This window comes from Panthera uncia, chromosome E3, assembly GCF_023721935.1.
Source record: "Panthera uncia isolate 11264 chromosome E3, Puncia_PCG_1.0, whole genome shotgun sequence".
Lineage (NCBI taxonomy): Eukaryota > Metazoa > Chordata > Mammalia > Carnivora > Felidae > Panthera > Panthera uncia.
This window is the reverse complement of record NC_064815.1, coordinates 34402846-34417797: the sequence shown is the minus strand read 5'-3', so window position 1 is coordinate 34417797 and position 14952 is coordinate 34402846. Positions and strand designations below refer to the sequence as shown.

At 54.1% G+C, this 14952-nt stretch overlaps 1 protein-coding gene across 1 annotated transcript; it reads left to right on the top strand.

Moving 5' to 3' along the window:
- Positions 1-6228: 6228 nt before the first annotated feature.
- On the top strand, positions 6229-13352 carry IL9R (interleukin 9 receptor). The gene is made up of 8 exons (XM_049639041.1): positions 6229-7405; positions 7714-7825; positions 7956-8134; positions 8647-8792; positions 9189-9396; positions 9891-9996; positions 11018-11102; positions 12638-13352. The coding sequence occupies exons 1-8, from the start codon at positions 7168-7170 to the stop codon at positions 13136-13138; spliced, it is 1575 nt and encodes a 524-aa protein (XP_049494998.1). The 5' UTR covers positions 6229-7167; the 3' UTR covers positions 13139-13352.
- The last annotated feature ends 1600 nt before the right edge of the window (positions 13353-14952 follow it).

Sequence of the window (14952 nt, the reverse complement as noted above, 5' to 3'; positions counted from 1 at the left end):
TAAATTCATTTTCTCTGGACCTGACTTCTTCAGCTGCTGCAATTAAATGCAAGTCATTGTCAGAAAGTGGTTTTCCTGGCTTGGTTAACAAATGAGGCATTAAGTAATTTAATATGGTTGCTTCATTTTTTTATTTAGTTTTTTTGAAGAAACTCTGTGGTGTATGGAGAATAGTGCCAGTGACTTAGTGCTTAGGCTGATAATGTTGACCGGCTGAGGTGTCATTGCATCATAAACAGCCCTTTGCCATCCAATTGATGATGAAATAATCTACACTGTGCCTTGAAAATGTGACATTCAGCGTCCACTTTTCTTGTTTTGTAATGATGGAGATGCACTGCTACTAGGTTAAGGAAAAAAAAGAACATATAGGGCTGCTTCATATTTAGGACTCTGACTAATCCTAGTGATTTTCCAGAACTCTCCTTGGCTCCCTCCTGTCATCCAAGAAGGGCACTGTGTTGACTTTGACTGATGTCCTCTCTTACCTGTTTTCCTAGTACTTTGCGCTGTTACGATGCATTCTTTTTATTTAAGTTACTGTGTTTGGGGCACCTGGATGACTCAGTTGGCTGAGTGTCTGATTCTTGATTTCAGCTGAGGTCATGATCCCAGGGTCATGGGATTGAGCCCCAAGTCAGGCTCCATGCCAGCGTGGACAGTGCTTAAGATTCTCTCTCTCCCTCTGCCCCTCTCCCCTGCTCATGAACTTGCATTCTCTCTCGAAAATAAAATAAGTAAATAATAGATAGATAGATAGATAGATAGATAAGAATAATAATACAAAACGAGAGGGGCGTTTGGGTGGCTCAGTCGGTTAAGCGTCTGACTTCTGCTCAGGTCATGATCTCACGGTTTGTGAGTTTGAGCCCCGCGTCAGACTCTGTGCTGACAGCTCAGAGCCTGGAGCTTGCTCCGGATTCTGTGTCTCCCTCTCTCTCTGCCCTTCCCCTGCTCGTGCTGTGTCTCTCTCTCAAAAACAAATGTCATAAAAAAAAAATGAGATACTGTATTTTTCTCATATACTTTCCTTGTGGTTCTTTTTTATAGTGTGTGTCTCTCCTCCCATATTTCCTGTTTATCCGTTGGAACCATATTTTCCTTTACATCTTCGAGCATAGTTAGAGTAGCTGCTTTAAAACCTGTGCTGTTTCCAACAATTTAGTCCTGGGAGTCTGTGTGCATTGATTACCTTTCTTCTTAAGTGTGGATCACGTAATTCTGTTCTTATGTCTAATGTTCTTGGATTCATCTTGGAAATTATGAATGGTATAGACCATAGATACCAGATTCTGTTATGTTTCTCTGGAGAGTGTTGATTTTTTAATTTATATATAAAGCAGAGCGTAAACTTTTGTGTCTCTGAGATAGGCAGCCGCTGAAACTTCTGTTCAGGTTGTTTAACCTTAGCTGGGCTGTTTAGAGTTGGCCTGTATACATATAGTTCGGAGGGTCATCCAGAGATTTTGGTATAGTGTATATATGTCTGTCTGTCTGTACATATGTAGAGTTTAGATGTAGAATTTGGTGCTCTCCTCTCTAGCTTTTTTTCCTTCCAGGATTTCCTCCCTTTCCAGCTTTTGTGGTCTCTACCTTAGGGGTCATGGTGTGGATGGTGTGGTCTGCTGGACTTAAGGTAGCAAATCCTAGTTTCAACAAGGTGAGAGAGGGACCCTGACAGAGAGAAGGAAGCTCCCTTTCTAAGGATACTAGAGAAGCTTCAGTCAATATACACATATGTGCTTGTCGTAGGGAAGATGGGCGCCAAGCTGATTAAATTTTAAAGTGGAAAGATGTATGATTTATGTTTCTGGCCGTTCCTAAGGTGTTGTGTGAGCTGGAGCCTTTGAGTTCATCTCTCTGTGGGTCCTGGTGTCCTCAGACCCCAGAGCTGTAGCTCTGGGGTATCTGAAACTTGCCCAAGATGTTTTGATGCACAGAGCACACACATGCACGTTGAACTGTGACCTTATTTGGTACCCCAAGGAGCACAGACCCGATAAGTAAATGAAAAGATGCATATCTTCACTAATAATCAGTGAAGTGTAAATGAAAGCAACCCTGAGGTATCTTTGCCTATCAGACAGGCAAAGATTTAAAAGATTGATAATGTACACGGCTGGCGACAGGCATTCTTACATTTCTGTTGTGAGTAGAAGTTGGTATGTTTTTGGAATGTCATTTGGCAGGGTCAGTATTTTTAAATGCTGAACCTAAGACCCCACAGTTCCACCTCTAGCATTATTTATTTTTTTTTTTTTAGTGTTCATTTATTTTTGAGAGAGAGAGAGAGAGAGAGAGGGAGAGAATGAACGGGGGAAGGGTAGAGAGAGAGGGAGACAACAGAATCCAAAGCAAGCTCCAGGCTCTGGGCTGTCAGCACAGAGCCTGACATGACGTTTGAACCCACACACCATGAGATCATGACCTGAGCTGAAGTCAGACGCTTAACCAATTGAGCCACCCAGGCACCCCTTACCTCTAGCAATGATTTGTATAGAAGTACTCATTCTGATGAGTTAAGGTCCGTGCCCAGACTTGTTCACTGCCTTGTTTAAAGTTGCATATGTGCACTGGAAATTAATATAATGGTATGTATCTCAAGAAATAAAAAACATATAGGCAGCAATCCACAGGTCCATCAGCGGGATTATTGAGCCATGGCATGTGCTACCCTTAAAGGCATATGAAAGGTTTTTATGTGCTGACCTAGAAGGATGTTGAGAATAGCCAGAGGAACAAAGAGCCTGCAAAGCTCAGCACAGTATGAATCCATTAAAAATGTCCTGGGTGGCTCAGTCGGTTAAGCATCCATTTTGGCTCGGGTCATGATCTCTCAGTTCGTGGGTTCGAGCCCCGTGTCGGGCTCTGTGCTGACAGCTCAGAGCCTGGAGCCTGCTTCGGATTCTGTGTCTCCCTCTCTCTCTGCCCCTCCCCTGCTCACGCTCTCTCTTTCTCTCTCTCTCTCTCTCTCTCTCTCTCTCTCTCAAAAATAAATAAACATTGAAAATAAAAAATCTTTAAAAATGTTCATTTGTTTGAGCTTCAGCTTTGTCTGGAAGGACTTGTGCCTAACGTCTCGCAGAGGCTCCCTCTGGGGTGAAATAAAGGGGAGTCTTGTTTTTACTTTTCTTTTGTATCATTTGTTTGTCTTTAACTGAGAAGACATTAATTTTGTGTTTAACATTCTCTCCAGTGGTGTTTCTTGGGAGGAATGCGGCAGACACTCCACCGATCAAAGGTCGAATCACCAAAGCCTACCTTTGGTGTCATGGGGAAAGAAGGATCATCCCACCTTCTAGTTCCCGGGTTTATGATTAGTGGTAGCAGTTGTCTCTCAACCCCACTTGGGACAGCTGCTCTGATCTGCATCGTGGTTTCAGATGTGGGCGGCCTGTGTCAGCCTGCCGTGGGAGGCTCACGTCACTGCTCACTGCAGTTATATCCTGAATCAGGCAGAGAGACTTCGCTGCAAACGCAGGAGCAGTCACCTCCAGGTCTGGAGGTTGGTGGGGGGGGGGGGCCCTCTGACTTGCCATGGGACCCAGCAGATGCATCTGGGAAGGTGAGTCTGTGATTTGGACTTCTCTACACTCAAGTCAGCATGAGTGGATGGCAGAGAGTGGCAGACAGCAGGCCATCCCTGGGCCCTGGGAGGAGCCTGTGGATGGACTTTGAAGCGGTTGGGAGCATCGCCCTAGTTTTACCTCCTCGGGTGTCCTGGTCTTGGATGTCTCCAAGAGACAGCATGTTGGCAGTATTTGCTGAAGAATGACAGCTATCACTACCTGGCCTGAGTACCATTGGGCAGAGGGAAGGATCTGAGTTTGTCACGTTGAGTTTTAGGTATGGAAGACTTTGCTTCCTCAATAACAGCGAGGGGTGGTTCTGGGGCCAGATGGTCTGAGATTGCGATGGCCATGAGTGGAGATGAAGACCAGGCCCTGCGGCTGGCAAAACCTCTTCAAACCCCCATGCCCTTGGGGGGCCTTCGGGCAGAAGAGAAGCCAGGGTCTTGGGATCGCCCCTTTGGAGCTGTGGGTGGCAGCACGTGAGGGTGGGGTTCCAGAAGGAGGATCAACTCTGCCAAGCGGAAGAAGGGGAGATGAGGATCTGTGCTCAAGTAACATCCAGAGTCCTGCTCCCAGGGGCCCAAAGCATTAACACCTTTTAAAGGCAAGGTCAGTGTCTGTAGGGAGATTCGGGATGCATTTCTTATCCTGTTGGGGCTAGGTGCAGGGGGCACAACATAAATCAGACAGTGTCTCACCCTGGAAGAGCCTTGTGTAAAGAGGCAGCTTAGCAGGGAGCTTTGCTGACATGGCCGCAAAGGTGCTATGAGGGAGTCTCTGGGCAGAGGAGGTCAGTTAACACGTGCAGGAAGAGAAGGTGCATCGTTTTTCTCCCTTTAACCCCCAGGCCCCCCAAAGAGAACTGTATCGACACCCTTATTCTGAGCTGCTCCCACAGCACTACCTGCTACCCTGCTTCTGTCATGAGCTGACTGGCTTTGCTCTGTCACGTCTGGTCTGGCCAGAGAGACCCTAGGGAGCTTGGGGAGCGCTTCATGAAGGAAGGGGCATGTGATACGGAAGGAAGTCGGGCAGAGGAGACAGTGTGAGGTGGATTAGACCAGCGGGAGACCTAGAGTGAGTTCCATTTTTAAAAAAAAATATAGATAGTCTGGGAGCCCGGATGGCTCAGTTGGTTAAGCATCTGACTGTTGGTTTTATCTCAGGTAATGATCTCACAGCTGGTACACGGAGCCCCATGTTGGGGCCTGTACTGGGTGTGGAGTCTGCTCGGGATTCTCTCTCTCGCTCTCTCTGCCCCTCCCTTGCTCACTCACGTGCTCTCTCGCTCGCTCTCTCTCCCCCCCCTCCCTCCCCCCAAATAAATAAATAAGTAAACTTAAAAAAATAAAAATAGAGACTGTTTAAGAGGGGACACTAAGGGGATGCAGTAATCTGCACGAAGCCATCTTGGAGGATGGTCTGCAGGCACCCTCATCTGGCAGGGATTCCTCTGGCATCAGGTGAGTGCTCAGGGTGTGAGGGCCAGGGAAGGTGAGGGTCTGAGTCTGTCTGGAAACCTTTCCCTGCAGCATACTTCCTCGTGGCAGTGTGTGAAGGTTCTGATGCAGGAGTCCAGCTATGAGGCAGCCCTTAACTTTGTGGCGGGCCAGGAAACCAGGGCAGGAAATCTGGGAGGCCCTAGTGGGCCGACCTCATGGACTTGACCCTGAGGAGGGTCATGGAGGAGATGTGTCCTGAGAAGGGACCAGAGTGCTTGTGGGCTGAAGGCGGTGGCCGCAGACCTGATAGGGGAGGGGCAGGGCTGGGTGCTGGCGTCAGCCGCGCTCCCTGGCAAGACTGTCGCGAGGGAGAGACACTGGCTTCCCTCCTCCTGCTCTGACAGCCATCCTGTGAGATGGTCCGGGGTTGTCTGAGCTGTGATTAGATCTCCCTCGTGTCATCCCAGTGCCTGTTCCAGGACCACGGAGTATGCGGACGGGGGTTTCTACACTGCCCGGCCCAGTTTCTGTTTGTCAAGGACGTGGGTAGCCCAGAGGAGACAGAGGCCAGTGGTGCCCGGGCTTTCGTGGCAACCGGCTGGACACATGCTAGGAACAGAGGTGCCAGGTGCCAGGTGTGGGGCGGCACGCCACCCTGCCCAGCTCACTTTGTAGAGACAGAAGCCTTCTCTGTGGGAAGAGTTCTCAGAGGAGAAGCAGGGACCATCCCCCCAGGTGGCCCTGCATAGGTCTCCGCTGCTCCCACAGGGTGGGTCCTGGCCCCGGTAGCTCTCAGCTGTCCCTGCTCTGGGGCCTGTTGAGCTTGGAGCCACCCCACCCTGTGCTCTCAAACCATCTGGGATGGTCTGGCCCAGCTGGCCCAATTCTGCATAGACGGAGGGCTCCTTCCACTGGGGCCTGGGTTAGCTCTTCAGCTTGAAGTGGCTGCTGTGCCTCAGGCCCCCCGACCTGATGCTCGCTCTGATCCTGTCACTACACACCCTGACCACGGGCTGTTGTCCGGCTGCTCCCCCGTCTCCACCCAATCACTGTGCAGGAGGGGACCGACGCTGGGCGGGGGGGGGGGGGGGGGGGGGCGGTAAACTCGCTACAGCCTCCCATGCTGTGGCTGGTGCTGCTAGGTGACGCTGCTTGCTAGGAAAGGGTGCAGTCTTCCTGAGCATGGATCTTAACAGGGGTCAGTCCTGTGCTGGGGTGTTGGGGTGGTGTCTGCCCCCCTGCGTGTGTGCAGGCTCCTCGAAGGTTTACGTGCTGTGGTCTGTGCTGCTTTTTTGCCTCCTTATCACCCATCAGGCTTGCATAACCAGGCTGGCCCTGCTTCCTGCTTAGGAACTATCAGCGCACCATCTGGAGCTACAAATAGGGTGATAGGAAGTCAACAGCCTCCCGGCACCCAGGCACTTGTGAACACCCAGTCCCTCCGCCTCCAGCTTACCCCTGGTCCCCCCAGGGATCCTGTTGCTCAGGCTGGCATTCCTCTCTTGGGGTGCTCTCCTTCGCAGGACCGGCACCTTCTAAACAGGGATGCGATCGACAGAGCTTGGGGAGTGCAGTTTTGCTGCAAGGACACGCCACTGCGATCCTCCTACCTGATCCCGGGCCAGAACATTGGGATGGGTCTTTGTTTAAGGAGACAGGATGTGTAGACGTTGGCTGTGTGACCCTGGGCAAGGCATTTCCCCTCCTTGGGACTCAGCTTGCTTGTCTGTGTGTAGGGACGGTCTTTCTACCTCACAGGGCTGCTGTGGGAACTCAAGTGTATGAGGCAAGCTACGCAGTCGGCGCAAAGTTACCCTTACCCTGCCTTCCTTGCACGACAGGACCTGGGCCCAGCAACAGGGGGCTGTATTGGCAGAGGATGCCTGTCCCAGAGAAGAAACGTGTAGGCAGACTCAGACACATAGCTGGTTCAGAGTCCAGAACCCACCAGAAGATCTGGGTTGGAGGGCACCATGCTATATGCTGTAGCCACGAATCTTTGGTCTGGCCAATGTATCTTTCTGAGCTTCAGTTTCTTATGGGAGCAGCTCAGGCAGTGGTGTCCAATCCCTGTCATGGGACATGGTGAGGGTATTGGTGGTGACCCACTCAGAGCTGTCAGTGAGGAGCACACTCCATAGGGAGTGGACCTCATGGGGAGCATGCCTCACAGGGGGAGCCCTCACGGTGAGCACCTATCAGGGGGGTTCTCTCCACAGAGAGCAGCCCTCATGGTGACTGTCCCCAGGGGGGTGCTCTCAGCCCAGTTCCTTGCAGGATGGACCTTGGAGACTGAGGCCCTGATGCGGGAGTTGAGTACCTGGCTCCTGATCTGCACGTGCATCAGCCCTTGGGTTGGCTTGGGAGTCTCCATCCACGGGGAAGGAGGAGGTGAGGGCTGGGCACTGGTGTCTGTGTGAGGCCAGGGGGTGGAGGGCTTGGGGGGCAGGGCTGTCATCTGTCTCACTCCACAGCGAAGGCTTTGGCTCGAACTGTGCTTGGGGCTGTCCTGCAGGGACCAACCTGGACTTCATTCCCACCCATGCACCATGGGTCAGAGCTCATCACCTCCCAGCCCTGCCCTTGATGCATTGTCTTGGGATCATTCTCAGGGGACTGCCCTGTCAGAGTGTCAGCTGCTAGGTACTAATCCTGCCCTGAAGCAGCCGTTGTGAGCTCCCAAACGTCGCTGTTCCCAGGGCTCGGGGCTGGATCTTTCATCTGCCTCAACAACAACATCCTAAGGATCGACTGCCACTGGTCTGCTGTAGAGCTGGGTCAGGGCCCCAGTCCCTGGCTCCTCTTTACCAGGTGAGGCTGGAGGGCCAGGCCCACCTGGGCAGGGGACAAGGGCCAGTGGTGAGAATGGGTCCCCATGATAGCAGCAGTAGGGGCTGGGCTGGTGCAGTGGCCCCTTGGTGGTGACATATACCCTTTCCAGCAACCACGCCGTGGGCAGCAGTCACAGATGTGTCTTCCGGGCCAGCGAGTGCACTCTGGTGCTGCCACCTGAGGAGGTGCTTGTGCCTTCTGACAACTTCACCATCACTTTCCACCGTTACGTCTCTGGGAAGGAGCAGGTCAGCCTGGTGGACCCACAGTACCTGCCCCGGAGACATGGTGAGGCCTGGGGTAGGGTGCTTTGGTGGGGAACATCCTGGCTTCTTGGGGATTGGGGGCAGGGTCCCATTGCCCTTAACCTCCATGGCTCAGTGGGTGCTCTCTGTCCCTGCTAAGAGACACCCAGGGCTATGAGCGAGCAGGGCCCCTGGGAGGGAGGGGCCCACTGGTTAGTGGAGAGGGAGGGTTCAGGAGGAGGACGAAGACTCAGGGCCGTAAGTTGGGGCAAGGGTACAACTTGAGTCACTTGAAATACACTTCAGTCACAGTAGGAAGAAGTCCGGTAAGACCCTGGGAAGCTTATGGCTGCAGGGGCCGTAGGAACTCACTGTCATCTCGTCCCACCTGAGGCCTCACTGGGAGACAGCAGCAGGGAGGAGATGGAGACCTGCCTCCCAGTGAGGCCCCTTGTCTGGAAGGGCCTTGACCATTCCCTGCCCCCAGCATTTTTCAGACCCCCGGTGCTGGGCATGCTGACACGCACACCCTCACGTGGCCTCATTCTGTTTCAGTGAAGCTGGACCCTCCCTCTGATTTGCAGAGCAATGTCAGCTCTGACTACTGTGTCCTGACCTGGAGCGTCAGTCCTGCTTTGGAGCCTCTGATCTCCATGCTCAGCTATGAGCTGGCCTTCAAGAGGCAGGGGGAGACCTGGGAGGTAACGCTGGGCTGACTACTCCAGGGGCCTCTCTCTTCTGGGAGCGGCAGCCAAGGGCCACTCGGGAGATGTCAACTTGGAATAATGAGGAGGGGAGGTGGCCAGAGTCAGGAGTGTGACTGTGCACATGTGCATTTGTATGTGAGTGTACCTGTGTGTACGTGAATATGTGTCTTTATATGAGTGATGAGCACCGGGTATGCCTATATATATGAGTGTGTGAGTGTAGTGAGCGTGTTTGTGTGTGCAAGCGCACATGGGGGTAGATGAGTGTCAGTGTGTGTACATGTGCCTGCGTGTGTGCCTGTGTGTGCGGTTGTGTGTGTGCGTGTGTGTTCTTGAGGGCTGATGGACCCTGTCACCCTCAGCAAATGACAACTGTTCTCTACCCCACAGCAGGCCCAGCACAGGGATCACATTTTTGGGGTGACCTGGCTCAGGCTTGAAGCCATCGAGTTGGACCCTGGTTCCAGCTACGAGGCCAGGCTGCGCGTCCAGATGGCCTCACCGGAGGATGACCTGGCGGAGGAACAGCACTATGCGGGCCAGTGGAGTGACTGGAGCCAGCCCGTGTGCTTTCCCTCTCCCCAGACCTCTGCCCGAGGTGGGGGTCTCCCTCCCAGAGCGCCTCCCTTCCCATGTTTGTCACACCCTCCCACCTTTTCACCCCCCCTGGAACTTCCTCCCTGAGGCAGTTATACCCCGGTTGACCACCTTCCCCTGGAAATCTGAGATTTTTAACTTGCCAAGCATTGGGCTTCTTGGAAAGTATAGTTATTGTCTGTCACTGGGAGTGAGTGTGGCCCACCAGGCCTATGCTTCTGGCTCTGGAGGCTGGACATGGTCTCATCTCCCTAGGAAGGGCTGGGCTGGGCCGTTACCTGCTAGGAAGGGTGGCTGACACTGATGACCTTGCGGATGGAGGAGGTGAGACCCAGGGGTAGGTGATTCATTAGCAGGCATGACGCAAACCTCTGTGGCCTATGAGAAAATTCCCACTGTGGCCCGGGGCACTCCCAGGGGTGCTTTGCCATGTGGACTGGAAGGAACATCCTGGTGCCAAGGAGGCTCATGACCCTGGGCCCTTCCTACCCACAGGCCCCCTGTTATCACCTCGGGGGCAGCCTGACGGCACCCTTGTCGCTGTACCTGTCTTTCTGCTACTGACCAGCCTGACCTGCCTCCTGTTCAAGCTTTCACCCAGGTCGGTAGCCAAGGTGTGTGTGTGTGTGTGTGTGTGTGTGCGCACGCGTGTGTGCATGAATGTGTTCATGTGACTCTGGGTGAGTTTCCGTGTGCATGTCAATGTGTGTGCATGTGAGTCAGTATGTCTGTGTGTAGGTGTGTGGTAGGTGGGGCATCTCGGGCCAAACCTCTGGCCCTGGATGGGGTGGGGGGTTTTTAACCCTCTGCGCTGGACCTGTGGGGGAGTTCCTCAGTTGCCAGGTGAGGAAGCGGGTGCTTGGTGGGGCTGTGAAGGCCAGGCTCGACCTGGGAGCATAAGAAAATGCCTGAAGCATGTGAACCTGTGTGTGACAAGATCTGGTTTATATTTTGAGCATACATTTTGGGGGTACAAGGATATGGAGAGGACCTGCTGGGAGGCCAGTGGTGGTGTCCAGAAGGAGGAGAGAGAAGCAGAGGGGGAGCAAAGTGGAGGAAATTGCCAGGTCTTAGGAAGAGAAACCTAGGGGTCAGATGAGGTGGGACTGGGGACTCTTGAGGTGGGGAGCTGGGGAGGCCACTTCCTCCCCTGGGAGGCTGGTGAGGCTGCTGGGGACCTGTTGTGTTGGAGCCCTGTGCCACATCCTCGTGACAGGGCCAGTGGGTCTGTTGCTCAGTGAGGAGTCAGGTGGGGTAGGAAGCTGCCCCCTGTCTGCCAGGAGCACAAGTGTGGTTCCCGAAGGTGCCAGCTCCCTCTGTGGGCTGTGGACACAAGCGGTCACCTTGTAGCCCTGAACCCACCATGACAGCTCATCCTGTAAAGGACACGTGTCTTGGTATAAGTCAGTTCTATGGGGCCCTTAGGCAGGGAGGCCACAGGGGCAAGTGTCGGGTCTTGGAGCCAACAAGAGGTAAGAATGGCAGCAGCCCAGGTGAAGCAGGGCCACCTCTGGCTGGAAGAGAGCAAAGCTCCTGTGGGGACATCATGCCTCCTGGAGCTGGGCCTCCAAGGGCCCTCCTTGGGCGTGCATAGGCCTCCAGGTGTACTCTCTTGGCCCCAGGGTGAAGAGAAGCTTCTACCAGAACGTGCCGTCTCCAGTGGCCTTCTTCCAGTCCCTGTACAGTGTGCACAATGGGGACTTCCAGGTGCGTGCACAGCTCACGGCAGGGGTTGAGGGAGAGTCTGGGCTTGCCTACATTCTGACCCGACAAAGATGTGGACTTCTGGTGAGAGTTGGGGGCTAGCATGGGGGCCTTTGTCAGTGCTTTCAGCTTTTTTTGGTATATGTAGTCGGTTTACATTTACACGCTGTGTCTCAAATGCATCAGAACAATTAGCTTTATTCTCTGTTGTGGGTTTCTTTTCATTTCTGAGTAGCAGCCCCTGTGAGGTGTATGGTCAGTTTAAGGTGCAAACAACCGTGCTGTCTGCAGCTGCCACACGTCTCGTCCCCGCTTCTTCTCTGAAGGTTTCTGCGGGGAGGACCCGGTGCTTATACTATCCCTGGGGCCTTCGGTGGTCTATGGGCTACCGCTCTGGTGGCCACTGTGGAGTGCCTGGCCTCTCCTGTTCCCCTGGGTAGCATGCTGGCACCATAAGCACTGAGTACACTCCACACGTGTCTCTTTGTGGTGCCACGGTGACTACTACCTGGAGGGTCGCATCAGACACCTCCCCCCCCCCCCAGCCCCCCACTGGCCTGGAGGCTCCTGCCCCTCGCTGGGCAGGAGGGGGGCAGGGAGCAGCCCCAGCAGGTGGTCTCAGGTTCCCCACTGTGGGTGGTGGACGGGAGGTGATGCTTCCTGGTGCCCTCGGACCTGCTCTTCCCTGATCCCCTTGCCGTTGCCGGGTTTCCCTCTGCCTAGTCCTTGTGTTTCTCAAAAGGGAGCCCAGAAAATTTATAAAAGAAAATTAAAGAGGGAGCCCAGTTCTCAAGATTGTTGCCCAAAAGTATAACTCAAAGCTTAAAGCTGAGCGTTTTGTCCTTGGTGGAGGCCACCCCCTTTTCTCAGGCAGTGGCCATCACTGTCAAGACCCCTGGGGTGTCTGGGCACGAAGGCAGATTCCATCACCCTGGAATGTATCTTCTGGGCTGCGGCCACCCAGCCCTCCTCTGTAGACCCATGTCACCAGCCAGGGTATTTAGAACCCTCCAGTGGTGATATGGAGCCATGGGTCGGCTGTCCAGGGAGCAGGGCAGTAACAGAGGGTGAGGTATGCGTGGTCCATTTGGTGGTGATTCCTGGTCCCACATAGGAAATACTTTCCTGTAGGAGGTGGGGGCCTCCTGTGGCTCCACGGATGGGTCCATGTCTGCTGCCCTTAGCCCAAAGGTGCTGGTTCCAACAGCATCTCAGTGTGTGTGTGATGGGGGTTCAAGAGGGGGTGCCCAGTCTCTGTAGCTGATGGAAGTGCCTAGAGCAGCGGCCAGGGGTTCTCTCTGTCCTCGACACCTGTCACCAGCACGGATTACTGAGGGTCGTGAAGAGACTCAGGGTCCTGTGCTGAGGCTGGGCTGGCACATGGAGGGTGAGACAACATGTTCCAAGCACAGTCGTTGCTTGGACTCTGGGTGGGGATGTCTGGAGAGCTTCTTGGAGGAGCAGGGGAAGCTCCTTCCAGGCAGAGTCCAGAACATGCTGCCTGAGCCCTTCCCCCCACCCCCCATGCTCTGTTCTAGACCTGGATAGGGGCCCACAGAACCGGTCTGCTGCCGAGCCAGGACTGTGTCAGTTCCCCGAGAAGAGCCTCGGAGTCTAGTGTCCAGGAGGCCATTGCGTGGCTGACCTATGGCCCGGTGGATCCCTGGCAGTCAGTGGTCCTGGAGGAAGAGGAGAAAGGCCCACGTCCTGGCCTCCCAGAGGCTGTGTTGTTAGCAGGTCGTGTGGCACAGGGAGAGCAGCCACCTGCCTACCTGCCACAGGAGGACTGGGTCCCTGGGAGCCCCACCAGGCCAGCTCTCCCACAGGCAGAGGGCAGCAGTGGTGACTACTGTGCCTTGGGCTGTCCCGGGGCGTGCCACCCCTCGACCTTCCCAGGAAACACGCAGAGCTCTGGGCCCAGCCTGGCTTTGGCCTGTGGCCTTTCCTGTGACCAGCAGAGCCTGGATGCCACGCAAGGAGGGACCTATGTGGGAGCTGGTCACAGAGAGGAGCAAGACCCCGGTGAATGTGTCGCATGAGGCCCTCAGGGCACTTTCTTTGCTCCTACCCTTTGCAGACGCTGGCTTTGATTTAGAACCCTGATGAGGCCAGCTGCATAATGTGCATCATGTGGAAAATGGACTAAAGTCTCTGAGAATGAAGCCCCTGCACAGATATCCTGTCCAGATGGAGGCCGAAAACCCCTCCTCTCTCCCCTCCCCGCAGCATCCTACCACGCAGCTCCCACTCCCTCCCTGCCTTCTGGCTCCACCCTGGTCCCTCACAGAAGTGGGGGTGTTGGCTCCGCAGCCTGTTCTGCCCTCACTCCCTTAAAGGGCCAGCCGGCACCCAACAGACACAGATGAGGTGCTGTGACCGGGCGGAGTGTTGTCTTTCTGTGCCTCCCTGAGGTACCTCTGCTACTGAGATTAAAAGGGATTCAGTGGTTGTTTCAAACTGCTGCTGACTGGGAGAGGGGCCCACAGGAAGTGCAGGGGGTGGGGGTCTGTCTATTCTCGGGTTTTCTGGGGTTGGAGATGCTGACATTTTGAAGTTAGCATCCAAATGGAGACCTGTCCCTCTCTGGGTGACCGACCAGAGAGGGCACCTCTGCATGAGTCTCTGGTGTCCCCTGAGGCCTGTACAGAAAAAACAAACAAACAAACAAACACTTGTGGACCCAGGCTCCCAAAGGCAAAGGCTTCCTCTGCCTCAGACAGGCATCCCCCTCCCCTCTGCGTGCCTGCGGAGGCCCCTGGGGTTTTGTGGGGAGCCTCAGCTGAGCCAGATCATGGTCAGAAGGGGTGAGGCAGGACCCAGAATGTATTTTTAGCGTGTAGAGAGAGGAGGGGTGTGGACGGAAGTGAGGTGTAGGCATGTTCAGCTCTAACCAAGGATAGGAAAAATAGCATGAATCACCCGCCCCTTGGGGAGCCCTGGCCTGGGGTATTATTATAGCAGCATCCGCGTGGCTTCTGTGGCTTCACAGGGAACCTGGGCCACCTGCATATGACGAGTGACCCCCACAGCGGGGATGCCTCTTGTGCGTGGCCGGAGACATCGTTCCTGTGAGTCACACATCTTCTCTCGGTGGCCTGGCTTTGGGAGTGTGCAGCCTTAGAGGCTGTGTGACGGTACACGAGACACTCCTGCCCCTTCAGCCTGTGGGACTAACAGTACCTCGTAAGTGTTGCTGTGAGTTCACCCGAGCAAGCTGCCTGCATATCTTGGTGCCCAGAAAACGCGTGTCCCTTTTTTGTGACGAGATGACCCTTGGACGCTTGTGCTGTGATCCGGTTTCCAGAAGAGCAAGGTTTGAAGACCTTGGGATGAGGAAGTCGCCGAGCGCTGGGCACTGAAGGAGTCAGAGAGCAGGCGGCTGGCAGCTGGAGCCCTCACACAGCTGGTGGTTTGAGGGATTGGCCACACGGCATGGGCTGGAGCTCAGATGTCCAAAATTTGGCCGGCTGGGCTGCAGAGGGTCTGGAAAGCCAGGCTGAGAGCAGTGAGGGAAGGGGACTCTCCCTGGCGAGGGAGGATGCACAGTGGCTTCTCTTTCTTTTCTTTTCTTTTCTTTTTTCTTTTCTTTTCTTTTCTTTCTTTCTTCCTTCCTTCCTTCCTTCCTTCCTTCCTTCCTTCCTTCCTTTCTTTCTCTTTCTAAAAGATTTTTTATTTTTAAGTAATCTCTGCACCCAACGTAGGGCTAGAACCCATAACTCCAAGATCAAGATTCGCATGCTCCAGAGACTGAGACAGCCAGGTGGCCCTCTTTCTTTAATTTTCAATGTGGTGAAATTCACATAATCTAAACGTAACTCTTCTAAAATGTTCAATTCAGTGACAGTTAGTACAT